Genomic DNA, 24,720 nt, shown 5'->3' on the forward strand with positions numbered 1-24,720 from the left:
GTAAATTGTTAATCGGTTAATTTTAAATGTAAGGGTATGACGATGTACAAAATAAAGCTCCCTACACGTTTTTTTTTTTATGTATATTTTAACGAAAATACATTTTTCAAACATTTTTGCTTTTATTGAAAATGCACACTCTCGACTGTAGGTTTCTGAGATGTTTAGTATTAACAAAGATACGATATATGTATAAATACATTAAACGCTATTATATTTAACTGTATCTATGCTTACATTGGGATTAAGGGATCATATTTACATAGGAGCCTTATCCGTGCTATGAACTGCTTGCAAGTGGGCCTTATTGGTAATTTAAATTAAGAATATCATCTAGTTTCAAAAATAGTTATTCTGATTATTCGAACACGTTATTAGGATTATCAGACTTCCGTATTCTGAATTCACTACACAAATTGTTCAAAAGGTTAATTCAATTAATAACTGATTACGAAATCGTATATAAATTTGGGGGACGAGCAAAATAAACAAATATTTTCAGATTAGTATGTATCGTTTTGACTATTTATGTACCAATTTCAATAAACATATACAATAAATAATTAAGAAAACTGCTGGAAATCATTAAAAAATTTTCTTTAATAGCTTAAGCGTTTTTGGACAACTTTAACGTCTAAGGTTTAATGAACTAATTAACAGCATCGAAGGTTAAAAATGAAATAAGAAATATATTAAAACTTGCACTTACAAGCAGAATTATATGAGAGGTATATTAAAAAACTGGTAAGCCTTTCGCATTGAAGCTTAAGTTAATTTATAAATATACTCAATTTTTGGTGGATGTTGATAGTTTGTTTATGTAATGGTGTCATGAATTTTTTTTCTATAAACAAAATATGCCTTGGAGAAGATTTTTATACAAGTAATATAATTATGTGGTTAGTTCTATTTTAAATTCAATTATTAAAGAGTTTGAATAAGTAATCTATAGTAGCTGTCGTCCGTTTAAAGCAGTTTAAGCCATATAGCTATACTCGTCTCCAGAATTGGCCGTACGCTCTATATATTGTTTATCAATTAATGATTCCACGCATTTTTTTATCATCGCAATGTTTGGTGTAAAACTAACTTTCGATAATGATAAAACCTGCAAAACAGAAAAATGTAAAACCAAAAAATATATTAGGTTTTGATGTATTCACAAACCTCCTGTATCAGTGCATTATGCTTTAACACTTTGCGGGCTTTCATAATTCGCACGATGGCAGCTTGTAAGAAAAGTTTTCGATCCTCGTCCACAGAATTTATTGTATGTTCCACCTAAAAAATAATAGACATATGTTAATTTAAAGTCATTGCCCAATTAATGAAACATAAATTTACCTCTTGAGGAGTTTCCTTTTGTAGCGACGAACTTATCTTAAATTTTGTTCGTTTATTTGTGTAATCAAAGTTCAACTCGATCCGCGTGTCACCTGAGAGATTCTCTGAGCTGGCGTTCAGCAGTTTAGACTCGATCATTGGCTGCATATGTTTCTGATATGTTTCATCATTCAGCTGCAGTGTGTTCTGTATCTCACGACAACTTAAAGCGTCACAGGTCTCAAATAGCAATATTATTGCCATTTGGTACGTTTGCATTGTCACAATATACGATTTTTTCACATGACTTAGCTTTAATTCGCCATGACACATGTGATGCAGCCAAGTTAGTTTACGACCGCTAAATAAGTTGTGATAATAATCTTCAAACTGGGGAATATGAAATTGTTAAGGTAAATACATACAAGTAAAAATGTATTATTAACACACCATTTTAATTGATTTTTCAAATTCCTGTGGCACAGCAAATGGAATGACTTGTGTTGAGCCCAAGGGCCAAGCGCCAGCTTGAAGCACTTTAATAGACAAGTTAATTCCTTTTAAAAGAAAAGATCGTTAATAAACAACAATTTCAATAGATGTACAACCTAATAATGGACTTACCGAGATCTATATCCTTATCCTTTAAATGATTGTTGAACTTGTTGTTCAGATCTGTAGAGACTGAAATATCAGTAAACATGCGGTGTAGCTTATTTGTGAACTCATAACCACAAGCTTGCTGCAAATATAGCCATAATCAATATTAATGCTTATTAGCAAAATTCGAAAGGTATATAAGCGTTTCCAGAAATAATGCCAAAATTAGGAATTTATGTGTGCATATTTCCACTTATTTCAAAATCCACAAGAAAATTTAATACTGATGTAAATTCAATGCATCATTTGCTAGGAATTATGGTTTTCATTTTCCTCATTCATGTTAAAAGTAATTCAATATTCTGTATAAGGTACAAATCACAGTAAAACACTTGTACATTTTTTTTTAGTAAATTAAAATAATTGTATAAAAAATAATTCGCAAATTCCTGAAATTTTCAATTTGATGTAAATGCATTATTTCTTTGCTTGTCATAATGAATCAAAACCGTCAAATCTTAATTTACAATAATAGTTGTGCTTAAATAATTTAAAATTGTAATTTCTTTAATTTATGGCATACAAGTATTCCCATATCATTTACCTTTAATCGATTAATCATCCCCTCCTCAGCATCCATGCTTTGACTTTGTTCATGTATAAGTCGCTTGGCCAACAATCTGCTGTAAAACTTTTGATAGACATCCTTATCCTCAATGTATTTGAATATAGTAATATTATTCGTGAGTTTCTGATCGATTTCAGCTTCGCAGGTTTTCGATTTTTTCAACAGAGTATCACAGTATTTTGCCACATACTCAGCACTACGACACGGTTGTCGTTCGGTGGGACGACGATTGATGACGCTGGCACAAGCTTTATCTAACGCGCTCAGGAATAGCGAGTCATTCTCAAAAACATCAGCTATTAACTCCTGGTACTTATGATGCACCTTTAGCATATTCTCAACAAAGGCAATATGTATGTTCTCGCCCTTCAAAGCATAGACTGTTTCTAAACCCTCGTTCTTGATGTGCTCCAGAAACGTTTGTATTAGTTCAGACTTCAAATTATCAGGTATGGGTTTCAGAATAATATACATATTACGCAGATCCTGGCGCCGTTCCTCGGACACCATATCACGACACTCCGAATAGATAAAGCCAAGTCGATCGTTGATAAACTTTTCCTCGCACTGCTTGCGTAGTTTAGGTAACGAGCTTACGTGCAAAAACTTTTGGGCCCGTCTACTTTCATAGTCGAGTATTTTAATAACTTCTTGCATGTATTGCGATACACTGCATCTTTGCAGTAGCTTGTTTGCTTCGTTCGTGTAGTAGGCACCGCTAGCCTCCAGCATGGGGGCCTCGAACAGATCTTGGTATAGTTTCAATGACCCGGTCTTTTTATAGTCTTGCACCTCAACAAAACTATGAATGACTCCATTAATGATTTGAACGCGATGGGAGTCAAGGGTACCATTGCTGGCCCGATCAGCTGCTATTCCTTCGAGTATGTGACGCACAAGCTCCTGGGCCAAATACTCAACCATATATAATCGCCAAATGTCTAAACCAAGTTCTCCAATTTCCATTTGCTCTGCTGCATCACTGGTCAGACTACCATAGAATGATTCAGTATCGGTAATCTTTTGCTTTTTGATGTGTTGCTGGTTTAAGTAACTGCATAAGAAGCAAGAATTTTCTGTGAAAAGTAATTAATTAATTAAATTCTCTACTTACATGTATAACTGATGTAAATACTTGATGCCCTGGCTATATTCCATCCAAGTAGTGTAATAGCGTTGTAGCAGGTCCGGTTTGCTACTGGTATTATTGGCATTGTCTGAATCATGTTCGGCCAATACTTTCTTGGCCAACATATCCTGAACATGAGACTCTAAGAAGTGTTTCGTCTCACCGTAGAGTCGATCCGCCATCGGTTCTGGCTGTGCCACGCATAGAGTATAAACGTCACTGAACGCACAAGTGTGTATAAACAATGGCGTGTGTACGTGTAATAAGTAATTATTTTTAATATATACATATGAACAATCTCATTTTTGGCAAATCATGCAGAATAGTGGGGCAAACTCAATTTGTTCCACGCGTATGTAAAAATCAATCACTTTTTGGTTAAAAAGTAATAATTGATCATTGCATTTAATGTTTCTCGTAAGTTAAATTCTGATTAATTTTGAAGGAGTTTCGTTACAATTCATTCTTAAAATAACGGAAGGCACTTACCTAAAGCTCGTGTTCCACACGGCTCGTTCAACTTTGCTTAATGTTATCACTGACTCGGCAATGCACCGCAAGCGGGGCCAAACATCAACAAATTCCACTATTTTTGGTTTAAGTGACATATTTGCTGGTAATGTGGTGTGGTGTGAGGGTGTTGGATGGACGTGTTTATGTGTGCTGTTTGGATTGTCGGGCAAGTGGATAGGTCAACATTATAAATAACTAGTAATAGAGTTGTATACAAATTATATCAGTAAGCAAAATTATGAAAATATAGGTCACCATAAACAGCAATTTTTCAAAGTAATTATTAATATAATATATCAAAAGTTGCGTAGTTCCTCGTACGATGCTTTACAGCATAATCAGCAGTGTCCCTGGCCAAATGACAAACGTCTTCAAGATTGACCCGCCGCCATAATGGCCTCTAAAACTGTAGATAACTGAAATGCAACGAAGGGAATAAAACTTACGCGCTGTTTTTATTATACTATTAACAAATTAATTATGCGTAAAATTTAGTTTTTCCACTCTTTTACTATCCAAAATGAAATCCTATGTTACGCGACAGAGTTGCCAGTGCATTTCAAGATAACTTTGCTTCAGCGTGACCTCAACTTGAATTGGCAAATATACTAAAAAAAAAAAAATACCAAAACTATGCATCGAATTATGTTCTATTATCGCACCAGAAAAAATTTGTTCGTTTTCGGTTTTTTTTACATATTTAAAATATCACATTGCCCGATATAAAAACTCATACAAAAAAAAAACAAATGTGAAAATATCGGTATATCTTTTAAGTCGATATCTTATCGAGGTGAAATCGAAAAAATACTCACCACAACAAATAATAATACTAATAATGCGTGCAAAGCTATGCAAATTGAACTACTAATTTTTATAAATAACATTACTTCAATTGTTCGACAATTTTAATTTACTGGTAAAGGTTTGCTTACATTTTGGGCACTAATTTCGCCCTAGAGCAACCACACTAAATATTTACCGTTGCCCCTTTTTTTCCTGCGGAAAAACTATGAAATGTGAAAAACCTAGTAGCTGTGTTAACATACATAGCATACATATGTATGTATGTATATACATACATACATACATAAATCAGATGTATCGTATGTGAAATAACAAAAAATAAACCTAATTTTTTCAAATGAAAAATGTGAAAATAATTATACCCTTTCCATGGCCACACCATTTTTTCTCATTTAATCAAGTCTGTTTACACAGCAACAAGTGACCGCTCTGAATTAAAACAGCTGTTCAGATTGTGTACAAACTTTAACATCTAAATTACATATATCAGAGAGTAATTAAAGAATCAAAAAATGTAAATGATACATAGAAAAATATGTAGTAATTTTCATAGCCTTGCGTGGGTGTTTATCAAATTGTGGGGTAGTGAGCTTTGTTTGAGGTGGGCCTTGAACATTCGTGTAAAAAAATATATTTATAAATAAAGTATTTGCAAAAACATGTTTTTTTCTGATGGGATTTAATTTGGCCTAATGTAGCAAAACAAAACCATAACCATAAACCATATCATGCAGCTATGCAAATTTCAGTAATGATTTTTATTATTCAATCTTAAATTTTTTTGATGATTTTGATGACTCACTTTAGTATTATTTGCTGCTCTATAGAGCCTTCGTCGGCATCATTCCATAAGTGGCTGTGTGTAAGAGAGGGACGGCTAATAGAGAAGCATCATTGATGATTGATCATGCGGCAATGAGTAAAAAAGTGACAGTATTTTGGCTAATATGTTGGTATACTTATCGAACAAAGAGTGATATTTATCGAAATCAGCTGATTATTCCATTTACAAATTTAAGCTTTGGAGTTCTTAGAAAAAAAAAAATTGAACAAATAAAAAAGAAATAGACAGAATAATAAGAAAATCGCCAAGGCGATCAATTCGACATCTTTGTAGAGAAGTATGATCATTGTAGAGCGAGTTGCTTAGTAAGATGGAAAACGGAAATAGGTAGAGGCAATTGATAAATAAAAAGTATATAAACATATATTTATAATTTTTGTTTGATTTGTATCTATACAATTTGATATTCATCTTCTTACTGCATGCGTTCAGTTTTGGGTCAAACACGTCATAAAATCGCATGATTGAAGAATTTGTTTTGGAAGAAATGTCATATCAAAGCTAGTGCATTTAAAAATTTTGACACTTTAAATTGAATTCATTTTTATAACGTTCGGTACGTTGCAGTATTTTTAAATGCAGCATATCGAGCAAAAAAAATAAAAATATTAAAATGTCAGGCATTAGCTTGCATAACACACTTGTTAGTTAAAGTACACGTAATCCTCGCAGTTTTACATGAGGTGGTGGAAGTTTGGTACCGAAGTTTGGAATATCAGGGATATCAGAGCTTTAAACAAAGAAATAAGAAAGTATTTTAATAGGCTTTTAGAATAAAATCGGGGCGATCAAACAGACCAATTCGTTCTGAAAATTTATTGTTTCATTAAAATATACGAAATATATTTATTCATTGCATTCAGTTCCCATTCCCAGTTATTGCATTTGATTATTTTCTCTTGTTTATTTCGGTGTTCGTCGATATTCTTCTTCCTTCTTGATCCTACTTGCATTTTCACGCACAAACTTTCAAGCAAATGTGATATGGTATTAGGCAGAATATAGAAAACGAAATGTAAATGGTGTGATATATGTACATATGTATCCTGTTTTACCTTTGTTTGGTAAAAACGCTCTTCCCATTATTTCTCGATTCTGAAAATAAGATATTTATTATGGTTGAGAATCGCGCCTTTATAAGAACATATTATTTTTATTTACCGTGAATTAATTCTTCGCGTAAATATACATTAATGATTTTATTTGTTTTCACATTTTAGTGTGCGATTTTTTCTCGATTTTTACTACACACAACTATAGTTCTTATATTCCAGCAAAAAAACTACAAATTTGTCTCACTTCTTAAACTTTAGGATACCATGTTTTTTTTTTATACTTTTTGTATTTGGCTTACTTGAATAATTTAGTGAATATGGCTCATTTTTATTCGTTGGGCTTTGGTAGAAATTTAAACATACAGTCACGGTTACCATTCCAAAAAAATTTTGTGTACCAAAATTTTGAAAAAATGCACAAATTTTAGCAAAAATGTACCTCAAATTTTTTTAATTTTTCTATTTTTATTTTTGGTATTTTTTAATACTATATTTTGTTAACGTTTCAAAAAACTTTCGCTCTGCAGCACCAGAGATGTGTAGCAACGAAAGCAAGTTGTTTATGAAATTTATTAAGCTCCTGAACAGCGGTTCGTCAACACCGTTTTTTTTACCTTCAATGTCTGTCCAAAATTTACGAATATCTTTTTCTTTATATCATCAGGATCAGCATTATATAAATTTTCAAAGGTTTTCACTATGGAAAGTACTTCTTCGCTTAGAAATTTGGCTGAATCACAAATTGTGATTCACAATATATACATAACTATTTACATTGGCGCATATATATTTTCTCAATTGATGTCTGGTGGAACAGAGCCACTTGTAAAAAAAATATGTGTGTACATAAAATTTTATGAAAAATTTCAGTACTAGAATAGGCATATTGAAAATGTACCAATATGGAAAAAAGTAATCCAATGTACCAACGCATAAAAAATGTACCAGTTTTGGTACATTTGTACCAAAAGTGATAACCGTGCATACAGTGTCGATTGGAACCAGATTACACAATTATGACAACGTTACTTACGCGTTGCTTATTGTAGGACCATTTTAAATAATTTGTTTATGAGTACTCTTTACTTTTTGTAAAATCTAAATTTATTAAGGACTCTATATACATATATGTATACTTTTTCCCATATTAGAGAAAATTTTACGTCAAATTTATGGGTAATAACTTAAAATATCCATTAAACACACGGTGACAATTATTTTCTTTTGTTTATTTTTACTATTTAGTAAACATCTTTTAATAGGAGACCAAATTAAATATTAGGCGTAAACGATTCTCACTTAACAATCATCGCTTATACTTTAAAATTTTATTTTCTTCGTTGATTGTCAGGCTTGAAGCCATTTAAAAACGCAAGTTGAAAATTATCAAAAGTTCTACAAAATATGCTTTCAATACTTTATACAGATAATGCATGTAACTTCATACGTACATGCATATGTAATTTGTTTTTCTATCAATTCGTTGAATTTATCCAGCAAGCATGCAAATTATTCTACTTGGCTAATGTACATACATATGTACTACTTAATATGTAAGAACAATTTTTTTTGAAAGTAAATGTTTGTTTTGTAAAATTTTCTACTTCTGTTACCTTTAATTTCTTATACATACTTATGTATGTATGTATGTATGTATGTATGTATGTATGTATGTGTTAAATTTGATTCGTTACTTTTGGTTGTCTGCTACTGTTTTACATTCACTACATATATGCATACATATGTACATATGAATGTGTAAAATAAGTGGACGGGACGGCACCAATACATTCTCATATTAATTTTGGATGTGTGTGTGAGAGAAATACCTTAAAAAGAGAACAAATAACTTTACACGGCTTAAAACTGTTTTCAAATTAAATAAAAACAGAAAATTTAAACAATAATTGAAGTTGTTCTCAAATTATTGGTTCTTCCCATATACATACATACATATGTACTTCTGAGTGTGAATTTCTGTTGTTCTTTGTTGTCGAAGCAAACTAATGTTTGTATTGTGTGCGGCAGATAAAATTGTACCCAAGTGAGCCGTGCACGCCACTGATGCACATACATACATATGTACGTAGAATTATGCTATCCACAAAACTTATTAGATACATACATACATATGAAGATATTAGAAACTTGTTGTTAGAGCTTGTAGGTTACATTTTATGTGGTGGGACATGTACTATATTAATTATGTTTAGTTGCGACATAAAATTTATTTTTAATTTGGTAAGTGCTTTTAAATTTTAAAGAGATTTTTCATCCCGTTATTTTTGTCAAGGTGTGTTTATTGATTTTTTGTCCGTATTATAAATACATTTTACATTATTATTTAACATTATATTTTTGCTTATATATTGAAATAATAAAACACTGTTTAAACCAATTGTAACAATAATTGTAATACTTAAATTCTGTTACGATTTTATTAGGTACTTAGTAAACCAACAACCAAAGGACTTTTTAAAAATACAGATTTCAGGAATTAAATGTCTTTGTAAAAAAATATTTCAAAATGACTTTCAACACACGCAGCATAGGTATGTACATAAATACCGGTGTCATAGAAATCTCTAGATATTTTGACTCATGAGTTTGCTGATAAAAAAGTTAGTGTTCAGACAACTCTGCTGGCAATTGATAAACTTCTTAAAGAATAGGTTTTGAAGGAAAAGGTAACATATATATGTATAACATATTATATATACATATACATTTAAGTATCGTGAAGACAAACAAGTATTTTTGGCACACATTCTTTACCGATATATGATGACCTGCTGTATAGAAATGATTTTTCATACTTAAAATTCGCAATTTGGATATAAAGTGGTGAAATTTGGAAAACTCTTAGATAACTGTGATTTAAGACAATCATTTTTAATTGATGATTGCAATTAATGATAAACTATCAGACTATATTATAAACAAATTTGTGGTCAAATAATATATTTTTATTTATTAAATGGCAAAAACATGGAGAAAGCTTAAATAGCCAAAGCAAGCATATTTTTAATTTGTCGTCATATTGCTAAAAACAATCCTTTAATTATGCAACATGCTTTTTTTATTGGGAAAAGTTGTCAGAACTGTATAAAAATTATTAGAATACGAAAAACAATTGCATACTTTTGTGCTGATCGTTTAAGTAAAATAAATTAAAGTAAGTAAATTTAATCTTTTTTAAAATGTCTTAAATTTTCCCAGAAAAATACCTTAATGTCGTTTTTATTCAACATATTAAATCATCTTGTCATTATCGTGAAAGATAAAAAGGGGTGGACAGTGTTTCCCATTTATGATGGTATTAAACAAAAATAAAATTCAATGCAATGTAAACTTCAATGCTCTCACCATAGATATTCACTAATAAAATCTTGTAATGAAAATTTTCTTAAGTTCACAATAAACTCGACACTTCTTCATGTAATTATACCAGACGATTTTTTACGGAGCATCGAATGGCAAATTGTATGGATATTGCATGAGCACAAATTATGAGTTAAACTAAAAATTTGAATCAAATGTTTTCCCATTAACTCGGAAATTTTGGTGACATTTCTGGAACAGTATTACCTTATATATTTAAGAGGTTTAATATTATTGCAATAAAGCAAATCTCTGTGGAAGTGACGGAGATTTGAAAATCGTCTTTATTATAGCGCTATGGCCCCTTAAATCTCACAAAGTTGGTTTTGATTTCTGTGGCAACTCTTATTATAAAAAATATGCCCTAGGATTACAACTTTTGACGTATCATTAAATACCTACATACATGTATGAATATAGTAGTATTCAATTATTACTATTTACGGATGCCTGAATTTAATGTAATAATTTCAAATCCATTTTTAATAAATGTTAAATTTTCACATAAATATAATCTATTCAAATAATAAGTTTATTGCAGTTCAAAATGTCATTTATGTACACAATCAGAATGTTGTTGGTGTCACATAATCCCTAATCAATTTTTGTAAGTGACGTGATTTTGTAATAGGTCTCAGATTTCAAGAGCTTGAGCTGGTGTTACCAATATTGCAGGTTCAATGTAGATCATATTTTTTTTAGTTTCTGTCATGTACCTTTCGGCTCCTTAAAGCACAAAATAATACTTTTAAGAGTTTATTATTAGTATACATTTATTTTTATGCGATTATATGTGTGAACATATACTGGATCGATGTATAAGTATCTGATCGATCAGAGTCGATTATTACTTTCATGCCGGTACTAAACGTAGTACGAATAACTATTGAGTTTAAAGTGAATTATTCCCTTTTACTAAATACATAGTCAAACTCTTGCTCTTTGCACACTCATGGATTCGTACTTAATTACACAGTCAAAATTTTGCTATTCGCACACGCATGAATTAATATTGAGTTATCTCGAATCAAAAGCATAAAGCTCTTACTTATTCTAACAATGATTGAGATTCACCTATTGTGCCGTTTCCCAGTCCAGATTCTGTAGTACCTTCCATTGAGATTTCATGTGTCTTAAGCACTAGCAGAGGTGTCTTGATATCCACCTCCTTGTCTATGGTACACTTCTGGCCAACAACCCCTTGTCGTTCTGGAGTTGTTTCGGACTCGTACCGCTCAAGCGCTGCCTTAGGCTCTACTGTTCTGGATTCCGATTTACCCTTCAAATATTATGTATGTATAGTATAAGTTCTTCATAATAATGAAACATGATGTGTGGTAAAAAATTGGCTCACCTGCAAATAGTAGGTCATAAGCTGACCCTTGCCTTTAACCGCTACCAGTCCTCGCTGCAAGAACGTGTAACCGAATTGTTCGAGAATAACGCAAGTCTCTTCGGTGACCTGAATAGCACCAGCTTTACCGGTGCTCTCCATTCGGGATGCCACATTCACTGTGTTTCCCCAGATATCGTAGTGTGGCTTTCGAGCACCGATAACACCAGCCGTAATAGGGCCATGATTGATGCCCATTTTTAAGACAAAATGATTAAAGGACTGTTCATTAATGCCCTGCAGTGCATGCTTTAGCTCCAGGGCAAACTCCACTAGCACAGCTAAGTGAGACCAGCGCTCCGTAATGATCGCATCATTTCGTATAGTGCGTTGAAGACTAATTCCACTAGCGGCCATATACGTCGACCCAATGGTTTTGATTTTAATAATATCCTGAAACTGGGGCAATTCCAGCAGCTGAAAGTCGACAGTCCATTAAGATACGCATATCTACTTGTAAAATTATTTGAAAGCTTACTGCATCGAAGTCCGAAATGACTTCGTTCAGAAAACGGAGACATTCAAGACCTTGATTGTTAACTGTTTCTTCTGAGTAGAAATCTATAAGAAAACAATTCCCATTGTAATGAAGTCACAAATTTATAATTCAAATGAGAGAAATACCCGAAAAGTTGGGCATACTGGCAAATAGTACGCCCACCTCCGAATAGCTTTGCGAGTAAAGATCATCGTGGGAGCGCATAGTGTTCTTCATAAAGTGCTCAGCCACATGTACTGGGAGTACATTGTAGACTAATGCCTCATTTCGCTGACGCATGTCATTAGCTGTTTCCTTTTGTTCGGCTACCTCGGTTTTCCATTTAAAGATTACCCGATCTTCGTGGTCCATCTAATTAGAAGGATATTTAAATATTATTAGGGACTAGCCAGCTTGAATGTGACAATTTTTATTATTATCACTTTAATTGCGTTTACATACATCCTAATTCATAAAATTGAAGAAAAACAAAACAAGGTTAGAAAGCTACAGTTCAGTATGCTCGACTGAGAGATACCCGCTACACGTTGAATAAAGGCATAATATTAGATTGTCAGCCAAAGCAACTAAGACCCCTACTAAGTAGGTGTTTCTCCTCATATAAAAGTATATTAATTTATTTTTTTACGTATTTAATTATTATACAAAAATAATATAATAACTAAAATAAGGCCATAACTACTAAGGCCATCGACTCGCATACAAAAGTACTTTTTTAATAACTTCGAAAATTTTTTATCTGACCAACCAAAATTTCAGGAATTATTATTGTATGTACCAAAATTCGCGACTCTAGCTTTAAAATTACGCTCGTTTTTCGAGTTTTGTTAATTTGTGGGGCGGAAGTGGGCGTCGCAAAAATTTGAAACAAACTTGATCTGCGTGCAAACATAACAAATGCTGTCGAAAAAAATTATAGCTCTATCTCTTATATTCCTCTCGGCTATTGATGCTGATCAAGAATATATATACTTTATAGGGTCGGAGGAGATGCCTCCTTCTACTTGTTACGTACATTTCATGTCGGCACAAAGTTATAATACACACTTCTACCCTATGGGTAGCGGGTATAAAAATAAATAGATTTTTTAAATAAATAATAAGTAAGTGCTTGAAATCAAAAGCGTAATTGACTAATATATAAAAAATAACATTTGCGTAAGGAAAAAGATCCTTAAACAAAATGTTATCATTATTTTGTAGAAAAATGTTCAAATAAATTAATATATAGAAATTTATATAAAATTTGTGCATAATGCCTCATGTCGTTTTTAAAGCACCTTCTGAGCAGATATTAGGCAATGAATTATCAAATTTTAATAAATTGTAATATTTTGAATTTTATTCGAAATTTCTAAATTCAAATTAGAAAATTATTATTGGACAAATAACAGGTGGGCTTGTTTGATGGAAAAGGATGCTTATGAGTAAAAATAGTCTTTGGTTCCCAAATTAAATATAGTTAACTTAACGTAACGTAATTTACAAATATCTGATCTAATTAACATTTAATGGAATAGAGATTATAAATTTCAAAATTGCTACTGCGTTTGCTCACATTTGATAAAAATAAAGGAATGATAGAAGTTGCGGAATGTATTGATTTTGATATACTCACATGTCGCGCTAAAAAGCTGAGAGATAATGCGGCGACGAGCAGCAAACCAGATGCACAATATCGTGTTGATATTGTCCTGAAAATCAAATCGTATTGTACAACTTTCATACGTTTTTTTTCTAATATGCATTTTTTGTAAAAACGATTTTGTTTATATGCCAGAAAAATCTTTGTGAATTATATTGTTGCCTCTTTTATCCAAGAGATTTTAATGTATATGTGAATATAATATACTTACGGCTGATGGGCTAAACTATCTTCAAGTGCATATAAGTCCTGCATGATGCAAACATTAAAAAAACAATGCAAAGCTACAAAAGTAATAAAATAAATTGAAGTTTGCATAAACCAAATAACTATATATGCATGTATGTATTTTACCTGCAATAGATAGCAGGAGTACAATTTTAGTCAAATGTGTGAGCTGAGCAATCACGGCAATTGCTATGAGAATTAAGATACTGTAATTACTCAAGTAGGACGGATATAAGATGGGGTCTGTTGGAACCGCTTCACGCATTTGTTTAACAAACGATTCAGGTAGAATATGCTCAACAGTAGGCATTTCCTCCAAGCCGGCCGTAGCATTAAATTCGCTTTCACTTACGATGTGCTCAGTGCGCACGAAGGTGACAAAGAAGAACTATAAAGAAATAATAATATAAAAATTGGCTTAAGCATTTGAGGTTTGATGTTTCACCGAACAATACTAACCATGTCTATGACATTGCTAAGTCCAATGGTAAGTGCTATAATTATTGCCGCCAGCTCGCGCACGAAGCTAATGTCATTGAATCGCTTACTTATATCCACAAAAAACTTAGGCAGCATTCCGCTAAAGCTTTCAGCAATGCTAACGGCTACCAGCATGGCAATGGGCACAAGTGGAGCTGCAATGTTGATGAAGTGCAAGGTGGAACGCGGAAGTACCAAGTAGGAATAAAGAACATCGATGCACTGCACCAACAAAGCTGCCAGCAATGGCAGTGAGCTGTATGGCTCCCGATAAACAGCATAAGCTTGCTCCAGTTGCGGATTCTTAAAGCGTAGAAAAATATTTGTATCCTTGGTCAGATTTCTAAAATAATATTATAAAAACCATTATAAGGATAGTCGCCGATAATCAACACACACATGCATACGCTAACTTACTCATGTCCATCGCGTGTGACAAGCTCATCTTTCAAGCGCTGTTTAAAGTTCTGCAATTTGATTTGTTCTTCTTCATCGTCGTTGTTCGCGGTCACATCATGATCATTAGCTACAGCACTTTGGGCAAGAAGTTCTTCATCATCTAAAGTGGCGTCGGTGTCATTACCAGCGAAATTTTCGTTGTTATCATTATTGTCATTACTGGAAATATTTGAATCTACTGGACTGCGATTGGCATCAACATGGTCCGGATGTAAGTTGCATGGCGAAGCGAACTGTAGAAAAGTTCATTGAGTATATGATAATGCACTTCTTAAAGCTAACAAAAGTTATGCTTTAGTGCTCAACAAAATATTAATGATTTTTGACGCATAACACGAGTAATAAAAGGCGTTATTAATTTTTTACTGCAATAACTTTGAGTATTATTGAGGTAAAAAAATTTATAACGCCTTTTATTACTCGGGTTATTCGATAATTGATTCGTAAATTTTAGGTCAGAAGAAAGTTAAAATTATGAACACTGATACAAGAAATGAGATTTTCCCATACTCGTACATGTATACTCGACTAGAACGTAATCCTTAAATGATATACTTTATATTAACATACCACATAAACATATATGTGAATATCTGAATAAAAACTACAGTAACAAAATACATGTAAAATTATTAGACTTAGAAAGACGGCCACACGATTCTTTATGGTAAAAAAAAAAAATGTATTTGATTTGAATTGGATTGTAATATATTACATATATTCATTTTGTTATTTGATATACTCCCCTTCTACTCAACAGCTTTGTTTTAATCCTTAATTATAATGTCTTCTTTATTATGAACAATTTGCTAAACAATCGTCATCGAATACATTGCTATATAAGCAATTTTTTTTTATCAAAATTTAACAACAACAAAAATTGCAATTCAAAAGAACAATTCAATCACTCAAGGCGTTTATCAAAGTGAAAAATATTTAAAAACGCTATACTTTTTTGTTATTATTAAAAAAAGTAACTTACTGGCTTAACCACTTTTGTGATAAAATAGGTCTTTAGGCCTGCTATACGAAGCAACTCTTCGCGCTTTTCACCAAATGCGGGCTCTACTTCAAACTCTCCGTTCAGAAAAGTTAGGGTCTTGTCTGAAATATGCACACGTCTGAAGGAAAAGGATTCAAAGTTCACGATTAATTAAATGATTTATACTTGCCCCTGATAAAGTTATCAATAGATTAAAAATTGGTGCTCACCCAGCTTTGCCACTCGATTCCATTTTATTCGCTAGCTCAACATCCTTGGAGTAGACATCGAACTGCCATTGTCGCTGACCAAGGATTCCAGCAAGTACAGCTCCAGTGTGTATCCCAACCCGCATGTCAACAGGTGAGTTAGCTTTTTGTTGAACATATCTAAGACGGGAAGGGATACTGTTATTCAAACTCAATAAATATAATCATTAAACTATTAATAGCACATTGCATCAGTTGGCCCTAAATGTATAAATTACATTTTTGTTGAATTAAACATTAAACTGAACGTAGGTTCTGATACAACTTACTTCTACAACTTACTTGATGGCTTTTACCATTGATAGACCCATGTGTACACAGAGCACAGCATGATCCGGCCTTTCATTGGGAGCTCCACTAATGCAATAATAACAATCACCGAGAATTTTTATGCGTAATTGCTGATACTTCTGTAGGCGAAATAATAGGAGAGGCTAGTCGGATGTCTATGCATAGTGTAAATTCAAATACTTTTTAGAAAACTTACTTATTCATTGATTAAGAAAAATACAAATAAGAAAATTAAGGGAAAATAGTTGAGAGTCTGGACCTGCAACAATAGACACAAACCTAAATTAAAAACAAAAGAGAAGCCTACTGTAGATTGTTATCGACTATAAGATACACGATACCCTTTTTGTATAAAACTATATAGTGTGAAACCAGCATGACCTTTAAAATACAGAAGAATTTCAATTACTTTATTTTGTATTTGTATTTGTATTTTACGTGGAGATATACCACTTTAGATCAATATAAATAAGAAAAAGACAGTAAAATAAAAAAAAAAAATTGTTAGTGTTTGCAATGCAAGCGCAGCGTTTCTAGTCACTTTTGACCCTTTTCACATACAATAATTATATTGACGCATGAAAAAGTGAGTTCAATCTAAAGAACTATTTAATATTTTTAAGTCAAACAAAATGTATTATAAAGAGTAATGAACCCAACCCCTTTAAAATTAATTGCATTCAAATCTTTCATCACGTTTCGCTGAAATCATTGCTTGAAATTGTTTTCTGTCTAAAATTAAGTCTTGGCATAAAATGTCGCATTTGGCATCAGACAATTGCCCATATGTAGATAAATTAAATATTGTTAGATGCTAATTATATATATTATACATGAATAGTATTGTGTAAATATTTGTTTCCTCATATTAATCTTTGAAAATCAAACAGAAAATCAAAAAGACGGTCTAAGGTGTACTTTAAAATATTCTAATAATTATCTTTTTGCTTCTTACGGAATCAAGCCGAAAGTTGGAAAATCGGAAATTAAGAAAGCAAGTACCAAAAAAGGAAAGAGAAAATATTGAAGACTTTCACACTCACGTTACCTCAGCAAGTCGATCGAAGCGCGCGAAAAGTTCGTTTAACATTTTCACAAGATCTTGTGCGCTATATGTTGATGAGATGGCAGTAAAACCGACAATATCCGCATAGAGTATACTTTCGGTCGGTAAAGAGTATTTCAATTAAAATAGAAAGACGTATAACCTTATATTACACATAGCAACACATGTTTTGCTTCCATTAAGCAAAAACTAATGAAATAATAATAAATACTAGCATAAAATAAATAAAAGCACGAATTTGTTACTATATCCCACATGTTTGTGTATAGATATCAATTTTTTATTAAAAATAGTAATCTTTTCAGTTTGCCAACAAATATCTTTTTTGTTAAGTTAAAAGTTTTCTTAGGGTATTTGGTTTTTCGATAAATAAGATGTGACAAGATTTATACGTTTTTTTTTTTAGCTTTGAGTTTGATGATAGCTTAAAGTAGCTGCTTACAAAAGTAGTAGTAAAAAATTAAAAAAAATTATTTAAATTTTTTTATTGTAATTGATTTGTAAAGCTTTATATTCAAGTAAATAATTATAAGTTTCAGTTATTGGAACACAATTTGTAAGGTTCAAGATTTTCATGGAATATACATTATATTCGCCACACATAGGGCCGAAGATCATTAAACCTTTGTGCTGACAGGAAATGTGTGATATCGTCCCAGATGTTAACACCGATCAAAAATATATATGAATGCTTCATGGGGAGATGACTCCTTCTGCATGTTACATACATTTTCTACTGGCACAAAGTTATAATATCCTTCTACCTTATGGGTAGTGAGAATAAAAATATAATTCATTAAAATCCTAATGAATTTTTTTGGAATGCAAAATTGTTTATTAGGCTAAAACATTAAATAACTCAAATTTGGCACGAAACCAACCGAATATGTTAGTCTTGAAAACAAATAATTGTTGTATAATAAATTAATATATTTAAATTATAACAATAATATTATTATTCTACATTCAACTTACCTAACATTTTCATGCCGACTCATGTATATCTTTTTAAAAGCCTCAGAGCTGGATGAACCAAGATCCTCACGCATCTTAATCGCCACATGCTTAGGTAGCACAGATAATAATAAGCGTTCCTTGCGAATACAGAAAAATTTTAAATTGCTAAATATAAGTATTTTATCATTTTAAATGTTCACCTGCTCCGCCGATTGCTCTTCGATCACCATTTTTACCTCCAAGCTTTTTTTTTTGCTTCCAAGAATGCCCGTTTCTGCTTGGCCTCACCCATGAAGTAGTACAACAAGCCAATTAACGCAGCTGTGGCTATAAGAACCGCATTTGCAGCAGCCTGATCCGAAATTAACGGGTCCGGTCGGGAAAATCCCACTGGAAGGCTTAGACAATTGAAGTACGTGCAAAATCCAACGACAAGCCCGAGGAAAATTAATGGTAATGGCAACGTGACGTATATTAGAAAATTAATCAAAATAGTCCAACCAAGAACATCTCTGTAATAAAGGTTGAATTACTAAGATCAGCGGCAGAACTAGACAGGATTTATACACATACATATATGTCTTAACTTACCGCGGAGAAATGCTTGATTGCAGCATTACATAGAAAGCAAAATGTAACATGGAGATGAACCACAGAGCTCGTGGAATAATTGTCAATAGTGAATGATGAAACCTTCTTAGTGCTGGCTTTTCCGACTGATGACTAATATGCATTAGAGCTATTAGGGCTAAGTATGCCACTAACATGGTGCAATTAATCACTGTAGATTGGAGTCAAATTAGACATTTCATCGCATTAGTTAAAGATGAGGGCAATTTCTTACATCAGAATATGCTTAAACAAATAAAGTCTACGTCTAAGACATTTGTTACTAGTGAACTCACCACTCACCCACCCACAAATCTTGCAATCTTTTTTTTTTTTAAGTATCATAAATCCTTAAAATGTAAAGTAAATTAAATATGGCATAATTGGGAACTGTAATCATAAGTTAATCGCCGAAATATTAGCCACGACAGAGAGAGAGAGACTTATATCGCGGTTACTATAATATATAAATTAAATCACTTTTTTCCGCGCAACACAATTAAAAAATTAAAAATGTAACAAACAATTTACAATAGAATTTGCTTGGGATATTATTATAGAAATATGCAAAGTTTATTTGTTTCATTTAATAATTGCATTTATTTAATAGGCGATTGTTTTAGCACACTATGGTTGCTAAAAACTGTCACTCTAAAATTTGTGGAACTCGCACTCCATTTATTTCAATCCTAGATACACTATATAAATTATGCTGGAAGTCTATTTAACAATATTTTAGTTGTGCCATTGAAATTCGATTTTATAGTATTGTTAGAGAATTCTTCTTCGATTCTGGAATGTATGTGGATGTCAAATCAGCAGTTCCACATGGAAAAAATAGCAACCTATTATACCCCATTCATATCCCCAAGGCAAGGACAAGCATCAAGATGGAAATTAAAAAACAACAAGAAAGGCGAATGTGCTCGACTGTGAGATACCCGCTACCCATTTTTAATAAACGCAAAATATTGCAGTATTATTTTCAAAATATACCGAAAATACTACAAAATACTAAAAATATATACCAAATGGTATATTTGGTATATCGATATAGCACAACATTCAAAATATACCATAAACGGCACAATATACCAAATTGTCGGATAAAGCAACTCAGACCCCCAGTAAGTAGGCGTTTTTGCCAATACAAAAGAATTTCTTTAATACCTCCACAATTTTTATCTGATCGCAACCAAATTTTCATAACTACTATAGTAATTATTGTATATACCAAAATTCGCAGCTCTAACTTTAAAATAACGCTTGCCATTCGATTTTTTTGATTTGCGGGGGCGGAAGGGAGCGTGGCAAAAATTTGAAACAAACTTGATCTGCGTGCAAACATAACATATGCTGTCGAAAAAAAAATTATAGCTCTATCTCTTATAGTCTCTGAGATCCAGTGTTTCATACAGACGGACGGACAGACGGACATGGCTAGATCGTCTCGGCTGTTTACGCTGATCAAGAATATATATACTTTATAGGGTCGGAGATACCTCGTTCTACCTGTTACATACATTTCCTGCCGGCACAAAGTTATAATACCCTTCTACCCTATGGATAGCGGGTATAAATATTCAGAAATTTAAAATGGTATTATTGGCCTAATTGCACCTACTAGCTCTGGACACTTTTTTGTGTCCTTACAGTTCACTACACTCGCCTGAAGTTTTCTTACTTATTTGTATACCATTCTAAATTGGAAACATCGATCATTGCATTATATTCCTTGGAAATGAGTGTTTGTCTACAAAATAGTTATATTGAAATCTGTTAAAAACAACAAAATAAATTTAGCACACCAACGAATGTACAATTTATATACATACATACATATATACATACTACGGCAGTTCTGTGGTATAGAGAAATCTATAGAAAACATTTTTTTTTTATTAATTTTAGTATAAATTTCAATAGCGTCATTAGAGTTGGGATCAACAATAGTTCTTAAGTGGAACTCTTAGCCACAAATGTCACGAAAACGAAGCACGAATGCACTGTGGTTGGGCTTGTATGGAGCCGCGGCCATAAATATTTCCCGTAGAGATATCGCTATGAAATTTTCCCCAAAAATCTAAAAAAATATTTTGTATATATAGTAAAAAAATTGTCTAGATCGGAATACTATATCCTATAGCTCCCATACAACCTTAGTATGGCTTATATGCCGATAGTGCGCCAAAATACTTCCGGTGGAGTTACAGTGCTAAAATTTGATTATTAGCATCCGAGATATGTATAAGAGTATTTTAATTATCTTTCTGCTTGCTTCTACCAAACTAATTACCATTCGAGTTTTTTCTGTATTTGTGCCCTCTTCTGTGCACCAAAGATCAAAGATGTACATGCGTAAAAGCTCGTAGTTATAAGAAGCGCCAATAAAAAATGATAATATAAAAATAAACGAAAAAAAGGATATGTAAAATTGTCCACAAACATAAAAAAACATCACAAAGGCAAAAAAGGAGCAGCAGATTGCGTCGCAAATTTAACCTTGAAAACAGTAAGATAGCTTGAGTTTATTAATGAGTATATACACATCGGCAAAAATCGGCAGCTGAACTTAACACTTTTATTACCTGAAAACATTGGCAAATGCACTGATATCACTCATAAAGGGGGAATCAGGGGGCAACATATCTAAAAATCTACTTAAACAGAGAAAATGACGATCACAATTCACTGAAAATTAGTATTAATTAAAATTTAACAATAACAAATAATAAATAATTCAAATTAATTTCAGTAAAAGAACTTGTTAAAGTAAATATCTTCAACTTTAATACCCTTTTTAAATAATTCAATTTGGTGAATTTTTGCGAACGTCCGACCACTTTGAACTTCACTTTTGTTTTGACGAAAAGCTCACTAAACGCAGCTGCAGCAGCAAAATTGAAGACGTGTTCACACTTTGCATTCTATTTTTAGAATGTCCCGTTAGATTTCCGGAAAAAACTAGCTTACAATGACAAAATGTGGACAATTTTGAGACAAATTCTTTACATTTTGACTAATTATTTTTAAGTCGATTTTTCGATTTATGGCCTACGGGCACAACCACTGTGGAATGTTCTCAGAGAATTAATAACCTGGCACAACTGCAATAATGTCCAACCAACCAATGCCAACCAAATTTTACTTTAGGGTCGTGAAAGGAAACGCGCGACATATGTACATAAATAGGCTTCAATAAAAAGTGAAAGTCGAAAAATTAGACTACTTACTCCTTATTGCGTATTCTTGCTCCCAAGGAATGCAAATTGTCCAAAAATTAAATAGTACAGCGGCAAGTAAAAACCATTTTAGTCCGCTGCGCCGCTGTTTAATTGAGTAATTGTGGTATAGCTCGTTGAGTACATGTTGTGGTAGGATGACAACTCCACCGCCAGTGATTCCTATGCCACCGGCAACCACATCTCCCTCGGGGGGTTGTCGAATGCGAGATGAAATCTTCTTGCGCTCAACTTTGTTGGAAGTTGGAGATGCAGTAAGCTGACCATTTTCCAGATTGCCAGATGAAGTTGCTGCAGCTTTGACTTCCTGCATATTAAGAGTTCTTAGCAGCTCAAAGTTTTATATTATTAATTTCAGTTTAAAAGGAATCCATAGCCAGCTGTCTTGCGTCCAGCTTCTTAATATTTACTAAAGTTGAAACTACAGTAGGGAGATACCTTGATAAATGCGAAGTAAATAAGACAACGTTAGGATGCATTTGCATATTTATGTACATATGTACATATGTATGTAAGTATGTATTTATGTAGATACATACATATGGACAGCAAAACTTTCTACAACAAACGTTTATGCATAATTATTCGATTTAATTTTGCAATTTCCCTATAACCTCCCCTTAAATAAGAAAGAAACATGCTCATATGCATCATGTACATCTACAGGTTGGGTCTTGGGATTCTAATTCCTACTAAGCTCCTCTAGCCGAACGAGTTTTTTCTATAAATTTGCATATATATTTCAGGGGCTTAAACTACAAGTTAATATTGAAATTATTATTTTTTACTGTAATAAATAAAACAGTTTGTTATTGTCATCATTAACATATTCATATGTACACATCTATATATATATATATATATATATACAAATGTATGTACAGAGAAATGTATTTGTTTTTGCTTAAATTGTTTGAGCAAATAAGTCTAATTCGTCAAATTTGTTAGAATGCTTTATGATTTTGTACATTACGGTCTGTACCTGCACATACAATATACAATGTAAATATGTGTGTACACAAATATCTCAAAGACGTATACATAGTTATGAAATAATATGCCGTTTTGTTGCTTTATGATGTCAAAATATCTTAGAAAAATATTAATGTAGCTAATTTCTGTTTGATTTTTAAGGAATGTTGATTTTGGTAAAATGCTTTCCCTATTGTGCATTCATACATACTGAAATGTGTTGTGTATGTATTGTGAGGTTATATATGTATTTGTGAATATAATGTAGCCTTAAAATTGTGCAAATTTTAAAAAGCTGCGAGAAATTTGCTTGACAGGATGTACACTAAGTCAAAGCACACAGCTGGAAAACTTTTTTTTATAGGTTTAAGGTTTGCATGTTATGAAATAGCCATTTATTTAAATATTGTCTGTTGCACTCCCGTTAATTGAATTTCGTCAACCTTTAATTCTGCTTGTCTTACAACTTTAACTGCTTTGGTATCTGCTGCAGCCGAGCTACTGAGCTAAGACGCACTATAATCTTGACTGTTAAGCTGAAATTTTGGAGAGTTGGCCCTTCAACAGCAGCACCACCAACAATAAGAATCATTCAAAAGCTCTCTCTATAAGTAATTTTCTATTTTTTTGTTAATATAGTCGTCCTTGCACTGAGCTTTTTGAGCGCATGCGGTCTAGTATTCGACTGATAACGTTACATCTGTGCAGCTTGATAACAGCAGGAACAACAATATACTTATGATATTTTACCAGAAAGTGTGAGGGTCGTTACAATCAGACTTCTATTCAGGTCGAATTATTGAGATAGACACATTTAACATCTGTTTTAGTTCACAACTTTTGTCTTTATTTGCCATTTTCCTTACCTTACACTTCAAAGTGAAAAAAAATCAAATCAAATAAAATAAAATTTATTTTACTTTTGCACAAATGTAACCACAAATCTAAATAACATTGGCATGCATAAGATCAATTTACAATAGTGTTGCCAGATCTTAGGTCGAGATCTCTAGACGTTCTGACCTTTCGGTCATTTTTGTTTAAGGTTTCTTCATTTTCACTTCCTTTTAGAAATGTTTAGTTTGACTTTCTTCACACATCTCATTTTCATATTCTTCAAGGTCTTTAAGGCAATCTCCCTGATTTCTTATAATTGCCAATCTTTTTATCAATGGTTCCCAAATATCTTTCGTAATTAACTTTCCAAACTTTTTCTTCTGATGTCCCCATCTTGCAAACAAGAATGAGAAACTGAAACGTTTATTTGTACACCCTTATTAGGTTGAATCGGTTGCCTTAAAAACTGATCGCACTATATACAGTTCACTTTAAGGTGACAAATAAAACT

At 32.4% G+C, this 24,720-nt stretch overlaps 2 protein-coding genes and 1 long non-coding RNA gene across 4 annotated transcripts; all 3 read right to left on the minus strand.

Moving 5' to 3' along the window:
* Nucleotides 1-580: 580 nt before the first annotated feature.
* LOC132797532 (cullin-2) lies at nt 581-4,758 on the minus strand. Of its 2 annotated transcripts, none has more exons than XM_060809274.1 (9): nt 4,640-4,758; nt 4,170-4,388; nt 3,666-3,899; nt 2,528-3,605; nt 1,948-2,065; nt 1,774-1,880; nt 1,345-1,713; nt 1,168-1,281; nt 581-1,108 (listed from the first exon to the last, which is right to left on the minus strand). In XM_060809274.1, exons 2-9 carry the CDS (start codon nt 4,286-4,288, stop codon nt 977-979), a joined length of 2,271 nt encoding a protein of 756 aa, XP_060665257.1. In that variant the 5' UTR covers nt 4,289-4,388; nt 4,640-4,758; the 3' UTR covers nt 581-976. The 2 variants fall into 2 exon arrangements, with proteins under 2 accessions (XP_060665257.1, XP_060665256.1); XM_060809273.1 differs by having other exon boundaries at nt 4,170-4,343; nt 4,640-4,757.
* Nucleotides 4,759-5,452: 694 nt separating this feature from the next.
* LOC132797533 (uncharacterized) lies at nt 5,453-6,012 on the minus strand. Its single transcript, XR_009633693.1, has 2 exons — nt 5,803-6,012; nt 5,453-5,607 (listed from the first exon to the last, which is right to left on the minus strand). It is a non-coding gene; the product is annotated as an uncharacterized LOC132797533 (long non-coding RNA).
* Nucleotides 6,013-8,041: 2,029 nt separating this feature from the next.
* Nucleotides 8,042-23,170, minus strand: LOC132797555 (adenylate cyclase type 3). Its single transcript, XM_060809312.1, is given in 18 exon segments — nt 8,042-11,559; nt 11,635-12,090; nt 12,152-12,234; nt 12,298-12,523; nt 13,791-13,866; nt 14,029-14,101; nt 14,172-14,433; nt 14,505-14,868; nt 14,943-15,217; nt 15,967-16,105; nt 16,197-16,355; nt 16,518-16,645; nt 17,575-17,686; nt 18,568-18,686; nt 18,750-18,800; nt 18,803-19,061; nt 19,141-19,330; nt 22,392-23,170. Coding segments are annotated over 18 exon segments (3,525 nt in total). The 5' UTR covers nt 22,714-23,170; the 3' UTR covers nt 8,042-11,328.
* Between the last annotated feature and the right edge of the window lie 1,550 nt (nt 23,171-24,720).

This window comes from Drosophila nasuta, unplaced genomic scaffold (genome assembly GCF_023558535.2).
Source record: "Drosophila nasuta strain 15112-1781.00 unplaced genomic scaffold, ASM2355853v1 ctg14_pilon, whole genome shotgun sequence".
NCBI lineage: Eukaryota > Metazoa > Arthropoda > Insecta > Diptera > Drosophilidae > Drosophila > Drosophila nasuta.

Coding starts and splice junctions, on each gene's coding strand:
- LOC132797532 (XM_060809274.1), bottom strand. CDS start 4,288: ATGTCACTTAAACCAAAAATAGTGGAATTTGTTGATGTTTGGCCCCGC. Junction 3,900..4,169: donor GTGTGGAACACGAGCTTTAG/GTAAGTGCCTTC, acceptor TTGTGCGTTCAG/TGACGTTTATACTCTATGCG. Junction 1,109..1,167: donor ATAATGCACTGATACAGGAG/GTTTGTGAATAC, acceptor TCTGTTTTGCAG/GTTTTATCATTATCGAAAGT.